The sequence below is a fragment of the Ammospiza nelsoni genome, chromosome 7 (genome assembly GCF_027579445.1).
Source record: "Ammospiza nelsoni isolate bAmmNel1 chromosome 7, bAmmNel1.pri, whole genome shotgun sequence".
NCBI classification, from domain to species: Eukaryota; Metazoa; Chordata; class Aves; order Passeriformes; family Passerellidae; genus Ammospiza; species Ammospiza nelsoni.
Genome location: NC_080639.1, coordinates 13,394,827 through 13,420,119, shown reverse-complemented (window position 1 = coordinate 13,420,119; position 25,293 = coordinate 13,394,827). Strand labels below are relative to the sequence as shown.

The 25,293-nt window shown below is 38.0% G+C and overlaps 1 protein-coding gene across 1 annotated transcript; it reads left to right on the top strand.

The window, feature by feature from the left end:
- Window positions 1–232: 232 nt before the first annotated feature.
- TRAK2 (trafficking kinesin protein 2) lies at window positions 233–24,548 on the top strand. Its single transcript, XM_059476138.1, has 16 exons — window positions 233–367; window positions 5,565–5,882; window positions 6,849–7,043; window positions 11,433–11,503; window positions 12,152–12,268; window positions 13,357–13,566; window positions 13,946–14,024; window positions 15,701–15,831; window positions 16,036–16,110; window positions 16,725–16,862; window positions 17,629–17,708; window positions 18,589–18,792; window positions 18,929–19,227; window positions 19,498–19,782; window positions 20,007–20,106; window positions 20,625–24,548. The coding sequence occupies exons 2-16, from the start codon at window positions 5,846–5,848 to the stop codon at window positions 21,301–21,303; spliced, it is 2,700 nt and encodes an 899-aa protein (XP_059332121.1). The 5' UTR covers window positions 233–367; window positions 5,565–5,845; the 3' UTR covers window positions 21,304–24,548.
- Window positions 24,549–25,293: the final 745 nt, after the last annotated feature.

Sequence of the window (25,293 nt, the reverse complement as noted above, 5' to 3'; positions counted from 1 at the left end):
CCGCGGTCCCGGGCGGAGAAGAAATTCCGGCGCCTGTCCGGGTTGGCAGCTGACAGGACTCTTTTGGCTGTGGTGATGCTTTAATGTAGCGTAGCGTTGTGTTGAGCTCTGTCTGCTCCGGTGTAAGCGGGGGCGGCGGTGCCCGCGGGCGGTGCCGGGGTGACCTTCAGCGGCCCGGGGTGCCCTCACCGAGCGGGCTCCCTGCAGGGTCGTGTCACCGCAACACGAGACAGCCCTCGGTGACATCTTAGTTGTTGTCTTGCTTGTATATGGAAGGCTATGGAAGGAAATTTTGGCTGCTAGCAACTTCTTAATCACATTGTTACATTTTTGTCAGCTGATTAAACGGGAGTACCGATGTCTGTCAGTAAGTGTCGTTTACTCTGTAGTCCGTGCTAGTGGTGAAATGTATGTGGAGTGGCGTGCTCGTGTTTTTATCTTTAATGCAATCTTCAGCTGTTGCATAGGTGCCTATTTCTTGGTTATGTTTCACAGTTACTGTTGACTGATTATGACAGTCTGATGCAGATATTTGATATACTAATAAATTAAGGCAACATTAGAAAGCAACAGTAGATTTTAGGTTTGTTTTTGGATACTTGTATTCTTTCGAAAGATGTAGCTCTTAGTTAAAATAGGCAGAACTTCTTTTTAATTACATTTCTGACACTGGAGCGAAATTGAAAAAAAATTATTTTCCAATACCTGGAATTTTTCCACTCTAATGGCAGTGTGATTATTAGAGCGATATCTGTTTATTGAATTTCTGTTATGAGTATCTGAAAATGTAGTTTGAAGAGCATTGGAAAACCACAGAGTTTCCTGATGGTGGTTTGCCTCTAATAGGGGCTTTTGGAATTAATATTGTGTAGTAGAAGTGCTGTCTTTCTGCAATGATAATTGTGATTTGTTGATTCGTTTTCCAAGAAGACACAAATAGAGCATTTTCACAGATATGGCTACAAAAAAGAAAGCATCCTTTTTTTTTTTTTTTGTTTGATTGCTAGTGATATTCTGGTGTCTGAGTCATATAGAGGAGTTTGAATAATTCTAATACAGAATTATGACTAATGTCATAAATGCTGAGCACTGGCTGGGGTGTAGGTCAAGGAACTGAAACTACTTTTTTGGATGATCAGCCATGGATCAACTTGGTGATTTCAGTTAAATTTTATTCAAATTCCCTTCAAGTATACTTTATACAAAACAATTCCGAGTTTTAAAAGAAGCTGATTACAACCTTTATAATGAAAATTAGCAAAGAACTTAGCAGAATGAGACATTAGCAGAATGCCTCAAGAGCATTTATTGTATTTTATACTCTAACAAGCAAATAGGCAATTCATTATAATTCTTGATTCCTTTGAGATCATAACATAACTATTCATGTACCTCATTTCTTCTGAAAAAAGAAAATTTTTGAGAAAATATGCATACAGATAGTAATGTTTTGATTGTGCATTTACATAAAAAAATAGGAATTAATAATGTCTTTATTATAAAGTTAATTCTAAAAATTAATAATGTCTTTAATAAAGTCTTTAATGTAGGTAACACTCATAGTTTCAGGCTAAGGGAAACTTAAATTAGGCATTTGCTGTTTTTACATTGTATTAGGGATGATCTAGACGACGTCCAAATGGGTAGGACTTAAATAAATCTTAACTATCAAGCTGTGGTATTCAACAGTATGCATGTATCCATGTACATAAAGCATGTATTTAACAGGTAGTGTTGCCACTTTGGAGAACATAAGCTGTTAAAAATGACAGACAGAGAGAGTAAGTGAGCCTGGTTTGGTGTAACTGTAGATAAAACAGGATGAGGGAATGTGGTGGCCGGCTTCATGATCCCCATGTGATTCATGATTCTCCAGGAGGTGTTCTCCAGCTTCCTCTCTGAAGCCTTTCCCTCATCCCAGAAGAAAAACAATCCAGAAGATGGGGGCAGGGTTATTTTGTTTGTTTTCTTAATTTCTTCTTATACCATTTTTTAATGATTGAAAGTCTGTTGCAGGGCTGTTTATGATTGTTGCAGTTGGTTTTAGGATTATGTTGGCATACTCTTTTAAATATTTTTTCTTTACATGAGAGAAACACAAGCACTAAATAGATTTCTGTAGGGATAGTATTGGCTGAAAATAAGAAGTGTTAGGCACACAGCAAATGTTAATTGTGATAGGCAATGTTTGTGTTCACATAGATTTGTTTTTCAGTTGATAATCCTTTGTCCTTCATCTCCTCCTGGATAGTGTTGAAGGATTTGGCCTCTGCTTCTGAGCGCTGGTCCCAGGAATGTTTTGGCAGCAATTCAGTGTGGTCATGTTTGCTATAAGAATAGAACTGTTTCATTAACCTTGAGATGCAGAATATGTTGATTGCTATTAGCTGGCTTGACAGCATTCCAGTTTTAGCAATGGAAAAAGTACTGTGTTAATGACTTGATACAATTTTTTAAATTGCATACTTACATGGCACTAAAATTTGGCATCTGAGAATAGTATGCTCATTTATTTGGCTTGGTTTTGGAAATAATGAGTGTTGTCTTCTCTTAATCTAGTTAGAATCTTCTTTGTTGTTAGAATCTTCTTTGTTAAAATTTTGTTTGTGTTACTTGTGGCCTAATGTCTTGCATCCTGGAATTGTACAGAGGAGCAGACCTAGTTTAGTCTTTCCAAGTACTTGTGAGGAGTCAGCTGCTCTCAACAAATGAAAAATAGCAGGAATAACAGTTTATTTATGTTGAAGTTTGGATATTTTCAATATAGATGGCAATATTTTGCATATTTTTTAACTTTGTGCGCAAAGGAATAAACACATACAATTGTCTGTGGTTTCCAGTTGTAAAGCAACTCCCTCACCTTTCTCATAATTCAGATTTGAATTAGAGTTTCTCTAGTGGCAGAATGTCTTCAGAATTATATTCTATCTTGAGGTGCCCCAACTCTTTCTCCATCCATCTGAAATTGCTCAAAGTACTTTTACAAAGACAAGAACAGTTTTCAATGCTTTATAACTATATTGTCTTTTTCTAAGACTTTAGTCAGTATTGCTTTTTCAAGTTAATCTTCACTAGAGCCTTCTGACTCACTGAAGGAAAAATTTATGAAATCTCTTTAGAGCAACTTGGACTCTCTAGGGCTGATTCAGAAGGTGCAGGAATAGTTTTGACTTCTTGTAGAAGTGTGCTATAGGTACTGGAGGTTTTAGCTCACTGTTTGGAGCCAGATGGTAGCTGAAATGTGAGACACACATTGGGGAGTAAAAGTTAATCTAGAGAGTACAGAAACAGTAAGATTGGGATAGGTGTGTATGTAAAATGTTGTCTGATATTTTCCTCTCTCGTGACCCTTCCTTGAAGAAAGCCTTCTGAGAGCACCACCCCTGCATATGGGTTATTCTCCAGTATCTGAATTTCCCTTGTTTTTCCTATGTTCAGTTAACCTCTTTGTAAAAAATGTGAACATCAATGGGAAATTGGCCTTTGGGGGAGTAGGGGAACAAAACTGATAAGATGTAGATCAGTGTAGAATGAATATAGTCAATTGACAGTGGAAATAATCTTTATAAATAAAGATTTAAATCAATATCTGAGAAAGTTTTCTAGCTTCTCTTCTGGACAAGTCTTTCTGTGTGATTTAACTATTTTAATTTCTAGTCCATCTTTTTATAGTATGGTCATATATTTTAAAGCCACATTATAAATTTTATGGGGTTTATTTAAATGTATTTAATCATAGTTTTGACTTGCAGGAGGAATCTGCAGTTAGGAAATAGTTTTATAGCTGCAGTGTAGAAGGGTCATGGAGTCACTTTCAGGGTGGAACTGCCCAGTGCTTGAATTTCTATAGAAGTTGCCCCATGGTACAGGAAACTAAAGCTATGAGAAGCGCTGGAAATACAAGCTTTAACTTTTATGGTGTTTGCTTATGTAGTAAACTTCTCAAAGGTTTTACAAATGAATTTGCCCTTTCAATTCAATAGCTTGGTGTTGGCCTGGTGCTCTAGAAAACATTTAGCCAAATCACCTTTTTTTCACCCCCTCTCTCTTTGGCTGAACTGAGATTGACCTGCTACAAATAGTGCTTCTGCTTTGCACTGGGAAGAGAGATTAAAACCAATCTTGAGAAGTAGCAGCATTCATTTTTACATTATTAAAACTCAAAGGAAAAAGATTGAGTTAGACTTGTGAAGAAACTGTCCTATGCTGCTGACCCTTGTCTAGCTGTATAGTGACTCTTCTTATTACAAAATAAAGTCATTTGCATGTGTGGATCTACAGCAGTCTTCTTAAATGTCTTTTATTATGCTGTATTAAATTGTTTTAGAGAAGGGGGTATGTATGCTTTTCAGCAATCCATTGAAAAAACAGCCTCTAGAAAATTTTTTAAAAGTGCTAGAAACATCTACACATTCAGAAAATGTTGTTGAAATCTCAAAATTTTTTATTAAGTGTTTAATATGCATAATAATTACAACTGATAAGCAGGCTACATACATAAAGAAATGAATGACAAAACAAGAAGATACTGCACACAAGTATGAGCTGACCTTAATGGAATAAAGTTCTTTTTTGATCTCCTGCCAAAGTCTACAACCAGATGAACTGGCAGGCTCCAGGCTTGCTTTAAAAAGCTCCTGCACTGTCCATTTTAATCTTGTCAAATAAGAGGTTGCTACAGACAGCAAAACAAACCTCTGATTGTTGTGCTTGGTGATTGGAGATCTTGGGGAAAGTGTTTAAGAGCAAATTTTAAATTAATGAAGGCTTTTTAGAGAATTTTATGTTAACTGAATGCCAAAGGAGGGAAAAGGACACTTGTTTTCTCTTCAGTTTTATATCTTTCTGTCGTCTAGAACTACTGTTCTATATGGAAGGTGATTCATCAGTCTTGGCAAAGGAAAAGTGTATTTTTACTTCGTTAAACTCTTCTGATAGCTTATCTGAATCAGTCACAGTGGTTTCATTTTCTGGTTTACCTGAGTTCCTGCTGAAGAGAAAACACAAATTTTATCACAATCCACAAAGTAAATTTCTGATAGGTCCAATTTTTAATTAACAGGCTCCTAAAGGAAAAGAGACTCAAGCAAACGATTGTATAAAACTTACATTTTTTAACAATAGAAATGTTAAGGGTGATGATGTTTTTAAAATCCTGCCTTTAGAATCCATCACTTTAAATAAATGTAGTGGCCTGAAGGAAATATCTGTTTAGTTGAAGCTGCTGTCTGTTAGCATAAAAAGGAAATGCCTCGTTTCAGTGAATGACCTGAATACACCAAATATTGTATGAAGGAAGAGGAATAGTACAGACAAAGAGATATTTGACCAAGTCCATGTTTAAGGTGAGATGACTACAGGGAGAAAACATATTTTAGTGCTACCTTCTACATGTACTGTGTAAACTGGAAATAAAATGCTTGTTTGCCTTTTCTTTTTAAATAATTAATTATAGTACAGAGGGGAAATTCAGACTGAAAGAGACAAAGTCACAGCAATTTGCCTGTCTCCGGTAAAAGAGTGAAATCTGTTAAACCTTGGCATTCTCTTTGTTTTTTACGTAGGTGATGGGTGAGCTGAGAAGCTGGTGAAGCTTACATGAAACACTTCTACTGATCAGCAGCCCAGATGAAATAGGCATGTCCTAAGATGGCAGTAGGTCTGGAGTTTGAAGCAGCCTGCAGAAGTGAGTTGATGCCAGATTTGTGAGTCTCTGTGGCTGGATGGCTCTCACTTACTCTGTCCCTAAACCAAAAGCATCTTTTTACCAAAGCAATAAAGGAATGGTGCACAGCTTGATTACAGAATGCTCGTTGCAAGGAAGTGAACTGTGAAGGAAGGACTCATGAGTTTTGATCCCAGGGGCTTGGACAGCATCCCTGGTAAGTTGAAGAATTACTATTACAAATCTTGAATGTGTCTAACATGTCATAAAGCACCAACGTGAAGACAACCTTCTGTTTCACATTCTTTGTACTGCTTATGTGATATTGCAGAGGAACAAAAACAGTGACATTAGACTCACTTGTAAAGTCACTGTGCACTGTAAAATACTGTTTGTAAAATTCTTACTGTCAATAAGTCAGCATTGGTGTTTTTTCCATTGAAAGATACTGCAGATATTATTCATCCTGAGTGGAAATCTTGCAAAGATAATCATTGCAAACCACTGATATTTTACCAATTTAGTATTAATGTGGGTTCTTTTGCAGTAATTGATAGTAATTAATGAAATTAAGGTACACACACAACACCAAAAGAGCTGAACTTTGATTGCAGGGGGTTTAGTATCATGTTTCTCAGAATGTGATTCCATAAGGATGATAATGAAATTTTATACTTGTTCCCTGATTTCAAAGCAGTATTCAATTGATTTTGCGTACTTTTAAGATTGTTTACATCTATGTTCGTTATCAAACCAATGCATAAAACAGAAGAACAAGATAAATGTGAATTTCCTTCAGAAAAGGGAAGTGAAGAAACTATGAAAAGTCAATGAGACTTTAGCTAGTAAAATGTAGGTTTGTGTTTTAGCTCAATGAAGAGGCAAAGATAGAAGTTCAAACTTATTACATACATTATATTCAGGAAGTTGGAGGGACACAGTATACCATCTTTTCAGGAAGTTTTAGGATCAGCTGAGGGTGAGGAACTTACAAGTATTGCAGTATAAATCAAGCATTGATTCAGTAAGTATTCTGGTATTTTGTCTGGTACAGAATAATTATTTCCAAATTTATCAAAGATTTATGAAGTATTTTATAGTACATAAACTGTACAGTACTGTGGCAGCACTATTGAATTTGACATGTATTCAACAATGCACTCTTGACATTACTCTCTTTCAGATGGGTGCTCCAGTGAGGACCTTGCTGAGGTGGAGCTGGTGGGCATGCTGGAGGAGCAGCTGCCGGATTACAAGTTACGGGCGGACTCTCTGTGCCTGTATGAGAGCGCAGGCTGGATGCAGCCCGTGGCTGCCCGCGGCCGGCTGCCGGAGGGGGCTGCTCCCGCTCCTCAGGAGGACTCCGTCCGTTACATGAGTGAGTCGGGACTTACTGCCCCAAGTGCTGGAGATAAACTTCTCCATACACAGTTAGTGTTAATACTAGGAAATGGTCACATCTGGGAAACTTGGGACAGAAAAGGCTGATTTCAGGGGACGTGCTTGTGGTTCACACTGCAATTCTAATGGCTGACTTAGGATGCTTAATGATTGCCTGATCATCAGATTACACACTGAAGTAAGAATGGGAACATGTGAGAGTGAAAAAGAGGCAGGCACCTGGAACTGTGCTAGGAGAGATGTATACCTCATACAAGAGGTACGAGTGTGAAGCAGTTCTGTTTTCAGGAATGCTGATGGTGCTGTTATTGATTTGGTGATGTTTTATGTCAGTAATGTTTGTGAAGTGCTGTCGGTGGCTTCTTCTGGAGATAGAGAAGGAATGAATGGCAGATAGGTGGGTACTACATCAATGTTGATCACTGCCTTCCAGTTCCAAAAATACCAAGTAACTTACTCCTAAATCTATCAAGTGATAAAGAGGAAAATGGACAGCTTCAGTCCCAAAGAAAAAAACCCTGTAATATGTTAAAATCAAATTAATAGAAAGTTGCCGAAATAATTGAACACTTAATTGCCTGTAGTTGCTAACTGTTTTCTTGTGAAGAGAATGCATTTTAATCTCTTCAGAGAAATGGGAAAGTCCTGTTTCCTCCATATATTTGAACTATTGGAACAAACCACAGAGAAGAGTGAACTTGTTATTTATGTACAATCTGTAATGATTACCTCTTCCTTGTACACACCACCTCTAAAAGGGAGGATTTTTGTCATTGTTCTGTGTAGTTTAAACTTCCCAAGGATGAATAGCAAAGGAATAACAAAAGATTAAAATATCACCTCCCAAGAATGCAGTACTCAGCAATTTAAAGTGACCTTGTTATGAGTTGAACTTGAGGGTTTTGAACTCCTAACTGTGGAAAGTAATTGGAAAGTCTCTTAATGTTTATTGCTCAGATTGTTTCTGATAGTTATATTGCAAGCATAAATGATTTTATAGTCGAGTGCATGCTTTTGTAGTTCACTGGAAGCAGTTGTGTGGTTGGAGGGGTGTGTACTTGTGTCTCAGTGTTAATTATAAGGAGCTGGGATCAGAGTCTGTCTGTGCCTGACATGAAATGCGGCTCTGCCGCTCAGCGCCTCACCTGTGTGACAAAACTCAGGGCTCCAAAGGACATCCAGTCAGGGTGAGCTTGCATTTTCAGCCTGCAGGAGAGGGAGGGGTTTTATCAGCAGAGCTTTCATGAAGCCTGTTGTGTATTATTAGGCTGTCAAGGCACTGCAGAAAGGGCTGTCTTCCTAGTTCTCCCAGAGGGAAGTTCTTTACAAATAGAGAAGGTGTCCTCTGAAAACCATAAACTGCTTGTAGGAGTTTTTGAAGTATTTTTAAATGGTTTTTTGTAACAAGGACTGAAATTGAATTAAAAGATAGCTGTTAAGCATAACATATAAAACTAATTCTTGTATCTTTTAAGACCACTTTTGTAACTGGTGAGTCTTGTAAGCTCAAGATAAATATGGTTTGTGTTTCACCTAGAAATTGTCCAGACTCTTGAAATCATGGTAGCTTTTTTGAGACTAGTAACCTACAGGGCCATACTGGGAGAGTCCTGGACAAATACAGATATAAATCAAATTCTAGTTATTGAATAACTTGTTAGATGAAATTTGAATCTTTCTTTGTTGCTCGGAATTGGAAATAAATGTGACATGAAGCATGACATGGGGTTTTAGCTGTGTATCTTCCTGCCCCTATATATATATGTATGGAAACATTTTTATAACTTTTTCCAAGAGAGAATGCTAAATATATGGTTTGAGTGAATTTCTAGTTGAGAAAAAAGCCCCAAAACAACACAGTAGTTACTGCACTTGAGCTCCTCCTCTTTTTATGGCTGCTGCTGCCTATAAGAAGATCTGTCAGCTAGGTTCACATTGGCAGTGTTCTCAGTGAGGTGGAAGAATATCTTCTGCTTCAACTGTGCTAGCATAAGAAATCCTAAATTACGAAAGATCTCTCTTTGGAACTACTTTGTATGTGTGAATAAAGGGTCATGGCACAACATAACAAGAATTTTAACCAAAATGAAGAGTTAATTTCAGCTTTCACTTGGCAAGGTGAGTATTGCACATGCATGTGTTCTCAAGAGAGAATTCTAATAAACTGCGTGTAGTTTTGTTCCTGTACTGAGAGAAAACACAGAAATTTATATAGAGCTAAGTTTTAAAGCTGTTGGTTCTGTGATTTTAGTTATCGGAGCAAAGATATTTGCTCTTGATTTTAGGAACTTACCTACCTGAGTAACCTTGGGATTAGTATGGAATTAGTGTAAATTTTTATTAGAGGGACTGGATAGAAACTTATAACTTGAAATCACCTGCTAGGAACAGTTACCACAGGAGAGCTGGCTATAATATTCTGCATGTAATGGCTGTAACTTAGTTAGGTATGTGCAGTTAATTGTCCAAATACTGGTAAGCTAGATGGGTTTGGAGTCCCCATTCCAGCAGCCAGTATCAGCAACCAAGTAGTAAAGTAAAATTGTCTTCTAAAGGCATTTTATGCTACTGATAGGTACGTACCTAAAATTTAGTCGAGTTTCTATTTTTTTCCTGCTAAGAAATACAATCAGTAAGTGACAGTTCTATAAGTTCAAAGCTCCTGCATGCTTAAATAGCGGGTGTTGGGTTTTTGTGCTTACTGATCTACTTGATGAAAAGCATTTGGTTTGTTACTTTGACATATTTTTCTTTTAAGCTTTTAGTGAAACAGTAAAACTTTTCCTTCTGTGTTGTTCTTCCTGTTCTCTTGTTTTTCAAAATTACAAAAAAGCCCCTTTTTTTAGTATAGTCCAACTTGGATTTGATCTTAATATAGGTGTAGTGTTATGCTTTAAAAGTTTAATTGTGGGCATTATGTATGTAAAGGGTATAGACAGCTTATATAACATATGCAATAAAGTTAGTGTGCGCTTTATCTTGGCACTTTACTATCTCATAACTGAATCTGCAGTCCTCAACAAAGCAAAGAAAAGAACTGATAATCAATACCACTGTGTATTCAGAGTAAGAATGAGGTTTAAACAAGGTGAAAGAGTGAAGGAAATATTGAGATCAAATCTATAGTAATCTCATTTTGCAGTTCAGTGATGATGGAATTAATTTTGAAAAAGGTTAAATTAAACAGTCAGTTGAAACTGCTACTTCTGTAATTCTTAAATTTATATTGCTGCCTTCTTCTCTTTAATGATCCTGACTTCATAAAGCAAAACTAGCTAATTGCTGTTGAGCTTAGCACAAACATTCATCACCTGATAGAGAGATGTATAATTCTGCTTCTGAAGACTATTACATTTAAATAGTTCCCTAAATGGCCTTAGACAGTGTTAATAGTGAAAAAACTATGTTTGCACATGCATTTATTTTTTTATTGTGGTAGATGCATGGCAGAAAATTACCCATTTCCTTACATTTTAATTCTTTCTCTTCTTTGTTCTCTTTTTTCCCCTCTATATCTTTGATTATCTGTCACTCTAGCTCTTATTGAACTTCCTTCCTCCTCCTTGGATGGATCTCACAAATTTGCACAAGGTAATTAAGATGCCTTTGTTACCACCATCTTTTTATCAGGACACTATCTAGACCAGACCAATGCTTTGCAGTTCTAGCACTGTGTTTTGTTCAGAGGTGTCACAAATTTTTTGTTTGCTTTGCTTGTTCTTCACTCAGTCTTGTTTTTCCAATCTACCGTTTCTCAGTTTTTTAATAGTTTTGCAGACTCTTCAAACATTGGAATCACTTGATTACTAAGATAGCATTTACTGCTACATCCAAAACTCAGATATACATTATCTCATTTCTTCTTAATTGTTTCCAAGATGGCCAAGCCCTTAATAAATGCATTTTCATGACTTGTCTCAGGGGTCTCCATACTTCCTGTGTACAGCTGTCACACAGCCTAGTGGGAATTTTGCTTCAGGGTTAAAGTATGTGTTTAACTATGTTTGGATATTCTCCAATATACTCCTCCTTCTCTTCCCAGCAGGCTGGAGGATTTAATTGCTTAGCTGTATTCAAAAAAATTGCTCTTAGGAGTTTTTCTAATTTTGAAAGATGTGTGTGAGCACCTCAAGTCTTATTTAACATTGCTGAAAGGTGCAAATGTTCAATACCTCATTTATCAGTCTCCCAAAGGAGTATTGTTTCACATTTCTGAAGTTGAAGATGCATTTTCATAGCCTCTGCTAGCTTTGTCAACCAAGTACTGTGTTTGTATATAAACAATATCCTCTGAGTTCAGCTCTCCCACTTCTCACAATCTTCTTGTCTTTCCTTCAATAAAATAAGCATGTTTTTCTCTCTTCAGTTCTTGGCCCAGACAATGTGGAGCAGAAAGACTACGGTGAAGCTGACATGGTCAAACGTCTGTTAGCTGAGGTATGCTTGTCTCTGCTGTGTTAATGCAGTAAAGGGAATGTATTTGAGGGAGAGTTTCATTCAGCTGCTGACCATTTTGATTCAGTTATCTTCAGGAGCTGCTTATCAAACACATGGGTAACGAGAAGCTGCCCACTTGCTTGCACTACCTCAGAAACAAAACATAACATAACTGTGGGCACCCATGAAGCCAGTGAGTGTAAGAAAGAAACGGCTTTCTTCTGATTTCCTGGTGCTCCTCTGCTTCTACCCTTTCACCACTGTTTAGGCTGAGCAGTCTGTTCTGGAGAAAGAGCCACTGGGAAGGCTGCAAGTGTGATTTTTGTGTGTGTGTGAGATGCAACAGCCCACATAGTCTTTCTGCTCAGCACAAAACCCAAAACTGTCCTCAGGTTTGGTGCTTTCCCCTTCTGTTGCTGCAAATGGCTGTGGAAGAGAATATGCTGTATCAAAAACCACAGTTATGGATGTGTTCTGGATCCAAGTGATGAAGCATTAATAATTTTCTAACAATGTTGATTCATTTGAGAGTGAAGGGAGATCTCAGAGTGCTGATGCATTGAGCAGTATCTAGGACAATCTGAAGCTACTCTGAATTTAAACCTTACATGATCAAAAGGAAACAATTTTTTCTCATTTTGTGAGCAGAAGGATCGGGACCTGGAACTGGCAGCGCGAATTGGACAAGCCCTCCTTAAGCGCAACCATCTGTTGATGGAGCAGAATGAAGCACTGGAAGAACAGTTAGGACAAACTCTAGACAGAGTAAGTAGTTGCTTTTCTTACTTTTTTTCCTTTATTTAGGTTTTTTTTTCCATTTTTTTCTCTCTCTTTTTTTTCCCATTTGTGGTGGTGGTAAGAGGATCAAAAGAAATATATCATTTTGGGGTGATTGGTGCTCTTGGACTACAGAATTGTGCTTAGATGTCATTCTCCCAATCATTGTTCAATCACTTTTTGCAGTCCAGGAATTGAATATGAAGACAACATATTGTAATTACTGAGAAATTATGAGAATGTTAGATATCATTAGGGTATATCAGACCATAAATCTGATTTCCCGCTGTTAAACTAAAAATGGACTAATATAAGTCAAAATAAGAGATTGGTGTCTGACACGAGCTGCTACATAACTTCACAGGTGAGGAAACAGACAGAAAGTGAGCTGGTTAATGGGGTGCTTACACTAAGAGTAAACAAATGAATAAATAAAATGTAATGAAAAGTGAATTCTGATCAAGATCTTCACTCCATCTCTTCCTGTAAACACAAATTCTTGATCTAACCTTTTCTTTGTTTTTTTTTCTTAAAAAAATAATTAAATAGTTGACAAATAACTCTGTGATCAAGAGACGTAGTGTAAGCTACAGTGAAATGGATTTAGCTGCTTGTATAAAACAGTATGCTGGTGACAAGGATGTACTCATAATCAGCTGTAGGACTGCATAAACTTAGGTATTCATACAAAAATGTAGATAAGCAAAGAAGATTTTATCTAAATGAGATCTATCTCTTCTTTTGTTTTTAATTGTCCTATGGGTCATTTAATGTGCAGACTGGAACGTACCACTCTGTACATGTAAATAGTTGTCTTTCAATCCTTTTCTCCAGGAACTCAACAATTCAGAGTAATGGTCATAATCAAAATGATAGCTAGCTGTTCATTTTTGTGGTGTCTTGAATTTTCTGTCTCCCTTGCTGTGGTAAAATTACGATTTTGCGAACTTCCTGTAAACAAATGGAGGTGTGAGCTATTGAGGAGCAGTGGTGTTCCAGAGGCTGCATAGATAATAAAGTATGATATTGTGTATGTAAAGTGTACTTCATGTGGTGGTGGTCTTCACTTGTCCTAGGTTAACCAGCTGCAGCATGAGCTGGCAAAGAAGGATGACCTGCTGCGCATCGTTTCCATCGCTTCCGAGGAGAGCGAGACGGATTCCAGCTGTTCCACACCGCTGCGTTTCAACGAGTCTTTCACTGTGTGCCACGACCCATTGCAGCTGGATGTCCTGCAGGATAAACTGAGGGAGCTGGAGGAGGAGAACCTGGCTCTGCGATCCAAGGTACATCCGACTGACAGCACGTGCTGAGTGTGAAACAAATAATCAGGGTGTGCAAAATCCAACAGCAGGGTTTCTCTTGAAGCACATGGCTGTTTTGTGTCACTGTATGCAAATCATTCCTGAGCACTTCCCCAAATTTTGTCTTTTTGCAACAGTTTTTTTTATTAGAGACAAGAGATCAGGCTTTGTTCATGTGTCTATCTGTCTTTCACATAAAACATCTGTAAAATTCTGGGAAACAGGTTATGGTAGAAAACACAGTTGCATAGAGTTTTTAAAGAGAGGGGACACTCTTCAGTTGCAAGAATTTTAGATGTAAAATTGATAACATTATAGATAAACTGAAGTTGTTATTGATAAATTAATAATTTTCTCAAAGGCTTGCCATCTGAAGTCAGAAACCATTACATATGAAGAGAAGGAGCAGCAGCTGGTCAATGACTGTGTCAAAGAACTCCGTGAGTATCCAGGCTGTATTTGCAATGGCAGGATGGTGGGTGAAATACCTGGTGCCTACACCTTCTTAGTTAATCCTGAATCCAAAAATGGGCTTCAGTAATTTATGCCAATCGTTGAAGTCTTGCCCTTTGCCCAAGTGCAAGGTTGTTTCTGTATTTCATCAGGTTTCACTCTGGCATTCAAATTCAGCTCTGTGTTTCATGTTTAGAAGGGGAAAATGAATATAAACGGTGATGTCCATAACTTTCTAAACTGAAGCCTACAGACATTAGAAAATCAACCAAATATTCTCCTTGTATATTCAGCACACTTGACACTGAAATAGGTCAATGTATCGACTCTTAAAACTATGAACACATTAATTTTAGAATATATGTTATGAACCAAAGCATTAAAATTAGCAAGTCACTTAATTTGTCTAGAGCAGTTGTTTGTATTTGCTTTGAGGACTGCTTATTTGCAAAGAATTTCAGCTACCCTTACATAAATGCATACTAAGTATTCTGAAACAATAAATAACAATAGCTTTTTTACCTGTAGTCATTTGATATGTATTACTTCCTTTGTGCATAATCACCTTAAATTATGTATAAGATTATTTTTTTCTCTACAACCGCCATAAAGAAGACTGGGTTGCTACTTTATTTTTCTTGTTACGGATGGCCCTAAAATACTATGAATTGTTACTTAGTCGGTTAATTTACTCTGATTCCACTGAGAAAATATGCATCTTTTGCAAATAGGAGTTGGTTCAAACATGCTCTCCTGTTTTCCTTCAGTGAGAATGTCTGTGAATGTACTTTTTATTCAATTCTGTGGCATGAGTAGGCATGCTTGGTAATTTAGATTCACAGAAAAATCATCTCCTAAAGCTGTGTTGCCTACTGCTTTAAAATTTGCATTTTCAGGAAAATGGTATCTGACTGAGCTTAAATGCTCACAGCCCCTTAATCAGGGCCTTGTTCTGCAGTAAATATGTGAGGTACAACAAGCACTAATGTTGTAGTGTGACCTTTATGCAAGATTGATCAGACTTTCTTATGACTGTGCAATGCTTTCAGGGCAAGTGTACAAACGAGGCTAGCTGCATAAAAATATTTCAGCTCTTGGAGATGCTTTGTCATCTCACTTTGTTAAGTACTTGCTAAAAGGAAAAAAAGAATCAGGGAATTGTATTCAGTGGGTCTTTGGGGAATAGATAGTGACTAGGATCAAGAGTGTATGTTACAGTTGACAAGGTTTGACAAAATGCCTTTACTTACAATGGTAGTTAATAACAAGATTAATTCAGAACCAGACTTTTCCAGCATATTCCAAGTCTGGCCTTGGTCATGAGTCATTATGTCATTTGAAATTGTTTTATTGTGGTCATTCCACATACTGATCATGTGTATTTCAGATTATGCGTGCTTAGTTCATAATGTGTTATACCTGCATTTGAAATTACCTCTTTTTCCTCCTTCTCCCCACTGTTAGTCTGTTCCTTATGGATGTTCTAAGGCACCTACTTTTATGTATTATGAGTTGATTTCCTAAGAGAATTGGTGGTGTTGCAGATTGTTGTTGACTTGCACTCATCCTTTCTGGTATTTAGGTTTGGCTTGGGGTTGTTTTTGTTTGTTTTTGGGTTTTTTGTGGGAGAAGGTCTTGACTAAGTTCCTTTTATGTTTTGTAGGGCAAACAAATGCTCAGATCTCCAGGATAACAGAGGAGTTGTCAGAGAAGAGTGAGGAGGTGATTCGCTACCAGGAAGAGATCTCATCCCTTTTGTCCCAGATTGTTGATCTTCAGCATAAGCTCAAAGAAGTAAGGGAATGCTGATAAAGTGTCCGTGTGTGCACAGGTGTCTGTGCAGCATGTGTGTGCCAGTGCTCACAGCAGGCAAAATTTGTCTTGGCAAGCCATAGGGTTGCACTGCAAGAGAGAGGCTGTTCCAGGAAAGTCTGGCAGAGGATCAGTCTCTCAGGGAAATCAGCTGAGAAAATGATGAGCACCTTTTTGTCCTTTCAGAATGTGATTGAGAAGGAAGAGCTTAAACTTCATTTACAAGCCTCCAAAGATGCTCAGAGACAACTGACGGCAGAGGTACTTAAGACTTCCGTAACACACATTTAGATAAACATTTGGCATAGAATACATGAGAAAGAAAGCAGAGAGACAGTGGGAACTACTGCTTTTTAATTATGTAGGATTTTAATCTTTCATTGTTTTAAGTCATATGATTGGAGGGAAAGAGTAATTATGTTACTTAACCCTACACAAATATTTTTGTAGTTCACAGGAGTATAAAAGGCAAGGAGTGTGTTTCAAATAGGGAGGTCTTACTATTCTTAGTTATGAGAAAAAGAGTGCTTTAGTGTGACTATTCTTGATTGTATCAACAGTACTGTGGCTCATTAGATTTTAAGGCAGTTCTCTTTTTTTACTTCTTTTGCATCAGTAGTTAGTGTATTTGCATTTTTTCAATGTAATTTCCTTTGAATTTCATCATTTTCCTCTTTTGAATCTTTGTGCTTTGTCCCTAAAACTCCTATGGATGCTGTGCTGACTGTTGTCCATTCTAGTTTTGGGCATGTGCCCTGCAGCTGAAAGAATCTCACAGTGTCCAATCAGCCGTTCTAGGTTACTGTAGGAGGTCATTCAGTTTCACTGTGTCTTCTCTCTGAAGAGATCATGTGATGGGCTCTCTTCTCTTGCAGCTCCATGAGTTTCAGGACCGGAATGCAGAGTGTCTGGGCATGTTGCACGAGTCCCAGGAGGAAGTGAAATTGCTGCGCAGCAGAGCCAGCTCTGTCGCTTGTCTGTGCCACTCGCAGTCCCGTGGAGCATTTCCTGTGGTAACCAACACCTCTAGCGTGGCACACACAGCTCTGGCACAGAGCAGCCCTAGGAGCACAACTGCTCTAGGAGCAGTTCCTTTGCAGGAACTGCAGCCAGAACTACTTTGTAGTAGGCAAAGGAGCTGATCTGTTGGTTTTTCAATTCAATTTTTCAATGTGTACACTTGTGAGAAATTTAGGAAATTAGTTAGGAAACTAACTGTTCATTTGACATATTGTGACACTGCAATTATTTTTCCTGTTTATATGCCTTTTCTGTTTAATAAGGGAAGTGGCATGTTCTATAGCTTATGCTCAGTTGTGCTAGTGTCTAGTTTGATGTGGGTGTGAATTTTATAACTCAACAGCGTTTCTTTAAGAAACAGAGCATGTCACATACTCAAAATATCTGGGAATTCTTCAGGTTTTGGTTGGTTGCTCTGTGTGTAGAGAATCAGTCAAGTGTACCTGTAAGAAGTGCTCTTAAAATTTGTAGCTTAACTAAAGCAACCAAAATACAGAGTACATAAAGAAACACAAAGAAAAAGCAGATGTTGCTAATGAAAACTGAACCCATCCTGGTTACACATGGGTGTAGTAATGGTGGAAAACTGTCCCACATGCCCTTCCTTCAGAGGCAGAAGGGTTTGTCCAGAGCATACTGATATTGGGCAAACAAATGCTGATCGGTAAAAGTAATTTTTACAGATATTTTCTGCTAAAATTGTCAGAAGGAAGACTTGAATCTAATTTGTCAACTCTTACTGTTTCCATTTATCTCTAGGATTCCCTTGCAGCAGAAATTGAAGGGACAATGCGGAAGGAATTGAGTCAGGCTGATGAATCTCTTCTCTCCAAGCAAAAGTATGTTTTCAGATCTCCATGTCCTATATTGGTATTTATCCACAGACTTGTATTAATTGAGGTGAAACTGATTTCTGGGACTTCATAAATGCATATATTCCCTCTATAATGTTTTCATTGTAAATAAAAAAAGGTTTGTGGTATTTGGTAGTCTTTTCAATTTTGAAACCTGCTATTCTTACTTGATTCTATGAAGAATCAAGTAATAACAAAATTATATAATAAGAAGAAATTATAAATTAGAAGAGTATAAATTATAGAAATTATAAAGTATAATGAATTAAATTATAAATTATAGAAAACTAAATATACATATAAATTATAGAAACTAGAAATTATAAAATTATATAATAATAATTACATAATAATAGCAAGAATCAAAATAACATCCTTGCTAAAAGGATGTTATTTCATTCTTTTTTTGAGGGTTTTTGATCCAAATTCTCTGATGCACAGTACTAGTTTTACCCCTTTTAATGCTTATAGAAAAATTGCTGGACAAATGACATTATAGCTGAAAGATACGTAACAGTGTTCAAAAACCTGAAGACTGTTCTAGGATCTCATAATTCTGAGTAAGGAGTAATAAACTGCATATGTGTTTCTGATAGCATATACAAATTAAATAAATAAAAGATATACTTTTGAATAGGCTAAAGCAGTTATCAGTAGAGGTTCAGGTCTTTCAGGTAAAGAAGTGGTAATTCTGATACTTAATAGAGTAGATCTCCTGAAGACATGAGTGTTTTAGGCATGTTTTTCTGAACATCTTTTTAGTGGGGTCTCCACAGACTTTTCAAACTTTGGTTTTCAGAGATTTTTCTTTATTAGATCTTTTTTGCTTCTGAAACCCACATTTGTTTGTTTGTCTTTTCCACAGGGATCAACAGAAGCGAGTGTTTGACACTGTCAAGGTTGCCAATATCATCCGTGGCCGCTCCCTGTCCTTTCCTGCCCCACTGCCAATCCCTGGATCAAATCGCTCCAGTGCTGTTATGACAGCAAAGCCCTTCCAGTCTGGCGTGCACCACCTGGAGAGCCACGCACGGATGGTCCCAGGGAGCAGCTCTGAGCAGAATTTAAAGTAGGAAGCACAGCCTGTTACCTTCTTCTGAAAAGAACTGATTCAAAACTGAACCCAGACTGGACTTCTGCTGTGTAATAGAGAAATAGTTCATTTAATGGGCTTAATATGTGTTATTATTTGATGTTTCTCACAGAGACACTCACAGTCCTGGCCAGCCGGGAACCCCTGGAGACAATGACCTGGTCACAGCTCTGCACAGGCTGTCCCTGCGTCGTCAGAACTACCTGTGTGAGAAGCAGTTCTTCGAGGAGGAGTGGGACCGAAAACTGCATTTGCTGGCTGAGCAGAAAGAAGAGGCCAGTGGCTGCAGTACACCAACAGAAAGCTCCTTTTCCCCAAGCACAAACTCAGAGTTCACAGATCTCTCTGCCAGCTCTAGTAATCTCCGTGTTCTCCTACCAGAGAAGTTGCAAATTGTCAAACCCATTGAAGGTAAGAGGATGATCTTCCTTCTCTCATTATCAGAAAAGGATTTTATATTTACCAGCTAAATCATGGTGTGTATAGCTAGGTGTGATGTGCAGTAACAGGAAGCAGTAGCATTTGGTAGGCTTCAAGCTGGTGTTAGGCTGCTTCTTCACTGGACAGCATTGCCCACAGTGTAGGCGCCAGCCAGCTGCACTTGGTTTTATAATGCATTCTTGTAACTTGATACAGTAGTAGGTAATGGCTCTCTGAATCTCTTCTCTTTTGTCACACCAGGATCTCAGACCCTTTTTCACTGGCAGCAGCTTGCTCGACCCAACCTCGGCACCATTCTTGACCCAAGACCAGGTGTTGTTACTAAAGGCTTTACCCCTCTGTCTGATGATACCACATCTATGCACCACATCTCTGACCTGGAGGAAGATGATGAGGAAGAGGGTGAAGGAGGTATAACATTTCAAGCACAACAGTCCTTCCCAGAGGAAAAGAAATGTGCATTGGCAAAGCCAGTGGCAGGGATTTTCCTGCCACCTATTACTTCAGCAGCAGTACCACTCACTGGTAAGAAGCATGGTTAGTGTTTCTTCCTGAGTCTATTTAGCAGTGTCCTTTTCTCTATGAAAGTATTAGACTGTGTGGTAATGCTGTCTTTGCTGTTCTTGTTCTTTACTTAAAAAACAAGGACTCAAAAAATTAACTGTGATAAAAACATTGTTTTAAACTTTGATTCATTCTTGTATGTCTTTATTTTTACCCTTAATGGATGTAAATTCTTCACATTGCAGCCTCAAATCCAGGGAAGTGTCTATCTTCAACAAATTCCACATTTACCTTCACTACCTGTAGGATCCTTCACCCATCTGATGTCACTCAAGTTACTCCCAGGTATGAGGACTGCTAACATCCTGAATGCTGCTGCATGGGATTAAACAGTTACTTTCTGGCTTTTGATACATGGACCAGTTTTAAAAATACTAAGGCAGTTAGTCAACATATAGGATGTTACTCATAAAAATAGTTGTAATTATGAAGGAAAACTTGGAATTCTTTGGAGTGAGAGTTAAAAGAAGTTAAGGTAACTTTAAGTTATTTTAACTCTTAAGTAGCAGTTGCCTTGTTGGGGAAAAAAAGATTCCATGATGATTTATTTTCTGATTCTGTTATATATTTTTTATTAACTGGACAGGTATGTTAATATTCTAGCTAATATAGTACAGGTGATCACAGAAAGTAAATTCATTGGTACTTTGCAGAACAATAATTCTGAGTACTGAAGCTGTCACAGCTGATAGCAATAGTTAAGGTTTTTCTTGAGTCATCTGTATACTAAAAGGCATATGAAGAGCAGGTATAAAAATGTCTAATGTGTGTATATTCTCTGTTTAATTTTTATTTTCTTTCAGCTCCAGGGGTGCTTCATTTTCACTGGGGAATACTGGCAGCAGTACTGGAAACCCAGTAGTGAGCACTCCAGCCATTCCTTACAGACTAAGTATTGGAGAATTTCTCACCAACAGAAGAGACTCAACTACTACTTTCAGCAGCACAAGCAGCCTGGCTAAACTTTTGCAAGAACGAGGCATCTCTGCCAAGGTTTACGACAGCCCCATGTTAGAAAAACCGCCTTTGCTGCAACCCTCCCGAACTCTTCCCATTCCTTCTACTCCACCAAACTCTCCTTCGCGTTCACCTTGTCCTTCCCCACCGCTGTTTGAGCCTCGAGCGCATCACTCAGAGAATTTCCTGGCTTCTCGGCCAGCAGAAACGTTTTTGCAGGAAACGTATGGCCTAAAGCCCTCCCGGAACGTCCCGGACGTAGGCCAGCAGAAGATGAGCCTCGTGGACAGACTGAAGAGGCTGGGCATTGCCAGGGTGATCAAGCCCCCTGAAACACAGGACCATGGCAAGAATCAGGGGCCAGAGGCTGGCTTGCAGAGGCAGGACTCAGCTGGGTTTTTAAATGCAGGTGGCAACTTAATGGCAGGACTGAGAAGAAACCAGAGTCTTCCAGCCATGATTGGAGCACTGGGAGCTCCTGTTTGCACACAGTCATCAAAAATGGATATGCTAAAGGAAGACTAACTGGCCTGAAAGGTGTTTGACTTAGAGCACAGTAAATAATTTGAGGGATTAATATCCAGTACAGGCATTGTTGGGTGTGTTACAGAAGCGTTGGAGAAGGCATGTGCATGTTAAAATGTGGGAGAGACAAGCGTTGGGACCAAGGAGCAAAGGAACATTGCTTGGGTTTGACGAAGAAGGTTTTTGTGGGAGATAGGTAAAACCAAAGCTTTATTTCAAGACCCCCTTCAGCATCTTGTCTTAATTTAGTCAGAAGTGAAGACTATTGTAGACATTTTCAGTGTTTTAACCCTTTAACCTGTATGTCTAGGCATTTCATTTTTTTCCATCATACACCCATAGTGTTTACTAGTTGTTTGCAGTCAGACTACATAATTTAAATATAATATTAAAATAACAGTCAGTCTGACTAGCATTAGCAGCCCAAGTTCCTCTCTGTAGTGACAAATATGAAAACTTTGATTTTTTTTTCATTATTTTATTTTCCATTTCAGAAACTGTGCTCTTTTGAACTCCTCCTCACTTTGAGAAGCAGGGGGGGGAGAATCTTTAGCTCTGTGTAAGAAAGAAATACTTCAGTTTACAAACACAGGATTTATATTTTGAAAGAGTGCAATTGTGTTAGGTAGGTATTAACAGAAGTTAATTTCTTTCGAGAGCTTGTGAACAAAGCACACAGAGAAATGTGCAATGAATAAGAATTAAGAAGCAGAAAAGTGTGTACATCCAGCTAAGAAATCTTTCTAAAGTGTAGTGTACATCTATTTAAATGAGAATAGTTTTGTGTGCACACATACACACACACACAAATATCTCAGGCACATTTCAGCATTGCAAAAGGAAATAAACCCTAGGTGCTTAATTCAGGGTTTCTTTTTAAAAACTTAAATGGAGAGCATTTACTTCAAGGAAATTGTTGGAAGTGTAGAAAACTGCCTCTTGTCTTGCCAAGTACACATTCTGTATATTTGAGAGTTCTCAGTGAACTTTATGCCTTTCATTCAATTATTTCTCATTTCAAGCAGGATTTTGTTTAAAAGATTTCATTAAGAGCAAAATTTGCCAGTCTCTGTATAGAAACAGGAGGAGAAAAGCAGTGTTCTTTGTAGCATTTTAACAAATACTGAAATCCAGTGATCAGTGAGGGAGTGTGGTTCTGAAAAATAGCTGGAGTAGACTTTCCAACTCAAAAAAGAACTTTATTTCAGAAATCTGGTTTCTGAGTGTTAATTATAAAAATATTACTGCCCATGCTGCTTTTTTGATTCCTTCCTGTCCAAGTTCATAAGTGAACAATCTACAACAGATATTTTGTGTAACTTAAGAAAAAGTTGTCTTTGCTAGTGACCTGAATAGAAACAGCTTCTTAGTCTTCATATAAATTTTCACTGTACCTATCAACATTATAAAATGATTTGTTTCCATACAACTAGATTAAGCAGTTAAGTTTACCTTGTCTGTTACCATAGCTGGCAGCTGTCTGGGGGTGTGGTGTGAAGCATCAGTGCAATAACACTGATTTGCATTTGCCATTAGGCACAGTCTCCATAATCAGCACCCTCGTTGCTGCAGGGGTGAATGGAGTAGGGCAGGAAAAGAAAGTTTCTTAACCTTGTTTATAGGAAATTTGTTACATGGCCTTTCTGATTTTACAGTTCTTTAGATCTTGTGATGATTTTTGATATTTTTGTTTTGTAAAAGGAAAAGGAGTAACCACTTCAAACTTGCACAGGGATTCTTAGCAGAAGCTTGTCTGTCAGCAGCGCACAGAAATATTCCGGAACTCCTGGAGTTGCCTTTTGCTCTCTAAGCAAAATCTTACACTTACAAAAGGTGAATTTTATTTAAAAGACTATATACGGGTTAATTTTGTTTTTTAAGTGAAAAATATTTAATTTTTTCATGTAAGTATTTATGTTTGTATGTACTTAGCTAAGCATGGTGTCTTGCCTAGCTACATAAGAGTGAAAGGAGGGAGTGCCATGTTGGTCTCCAGTGGCCTGGGATGGGTATGTCTGCAGTGCATCTCTGACTTCCAGGGAAACGAGTTAGCAAAAGCTTAGACAGTTTGGTACCACCAGAGAAGTGTGTAGCATGTCAAAATCCGTCCATTTTATGTGTTTATTGTAGGAATACCTGAGTTACAGATAAATTTTTGAAGGTACTACACTGTGTTTCTAACCGCTTCATAAGATGGTAACTCCAGCACTGGATCGGCAGAGTAGCAAATCAGCTAAGGTAGAATTCCTTTGGCAGACCATGGTTCAGGTAAAACTCATCTACAAGCATATAAATGAAATGCATGTGTCTCCTGGGGATGCTTCCCTATTCCATAGCCCAGCAATATAAACTGGTTCAGTTCAAACAATGCTGTGGATGCTGAGAGGTCAGTTTGATTTGTAGCTGAGGTGTATCATCAGATACTTTACATAAGGCAAAAAGAAAATGGAAGAATCTCTATACCATGGTGTTTGTGTATGTTTATGTTGATGCTGTGGTGCAGCGTTGTTCAAATTCTGTCATGCATTTATGCCTATGGATCATCATGCAGTTTGGATATACATGCCTGGCTTGCAGTAACAGGGAAAACTGATACTTCTTCCAAGTTTACCATTTTGTGCCAAAACCTAGAAGATAAACTTTTTTTAAACAACATGTGTTTCTGAGAACATTTTAGAAGTTACCATGATTCTAGGAATGATTTGGCTTTCATTGTCTCCTGTAAGAGGGGTGAGAGGTGACAAACTTGCATGGCTGACATCCTGCACCAGATCTTTTGTTTGAGTAGAGGTAGACCTAGAAGGAATGGAGAATTACATTTTGGCAGGGTTGTGTTATCTTGCAGGTTTGAGTCAAACACGGATGCTAGAAAGGTCTTACCATGCTTGTGCAAGTTACAAGAGACAGAAGGGAATTCTCGTATTTACCTTATTCCGATTGTCTTAAAGCACAAACTTAAACCTTTCTAGTTTCACTGTTAGTTTTTAATAAACTCAGTGATACCTGCATGCTCAAAATACCTGTGATCAAAGTCAAACATCTACTACAGTCGAATAGCAACGGAGAGGGAAGGAAAATAATTGAGTTTGGGCTTCGTTTGGCTGTTACATGAGGGGATTACACACAGTGTTTGAACAGTCTGGGATTTTCATGGTATTTTTTCCATCAGCTTTTTGCACTTACTGCTGTTTCATAGTGGAATGTAAATTTGATAATAAATATGTATAACATGCCATTTTTCAGTATATTGCTGATCTTCTGTGGTTTGTTCCAGATGTCATCTTCTCTAGTACAGTGGTCTATAACAAACCTAAAATCGGGCCTTTTCTGTGGCTAAAATTTATAGTGATTATTATACTGTACACAAGCTTAGTGAAGTGAGTTGGTATCTACAGAAAAGGTGGCTTTAGAAGCCAATAAATTGATATAGACAGTATTTAATTGATATAGACAGTATTTAAGTGTTGAGCCTCACTTTAAATTAATCTGTTCATATTTTCTGGTACCTCGGGGGGTTTTGTGCATGGGTGCTGCTTTAGGGTTTTTTCCTCCCCTCTTTTAGAGCAGCTAGTGTGTTCCTCTAGCATTACAGTGTTAGCACTGCATTACTGACTAACACCAGCACAGTTGGTTTTCATCTCAGTAGCTGTTGTTATGTAAGCCCTATAGATTTGTGACAGATGGGAGTAGACATTGAAGCAGTTTTGTGCATGCTCACCAAAGAAGGCAATCTAAAATGTTTTAAGGAGCTGGGTACTTACCTAGTGACTTTTTCTGTGCTTAGAACTAAGACTTAAAGGTAAGTGAACATAGGGTAACTGGACATATTCAACCGTGAAGCTGTACCAGAGCAACTGATTTTCGCTGTTGAGACTACTCTAGGTAGAGGATACACTGAAATCCAGGTGAGAGACAGATCCTGCTGAGGATGCCAGGTAACAAATGCTTAACTTGACCTTGAAGTGTACCAAGCTACTAAGAATGGATGAT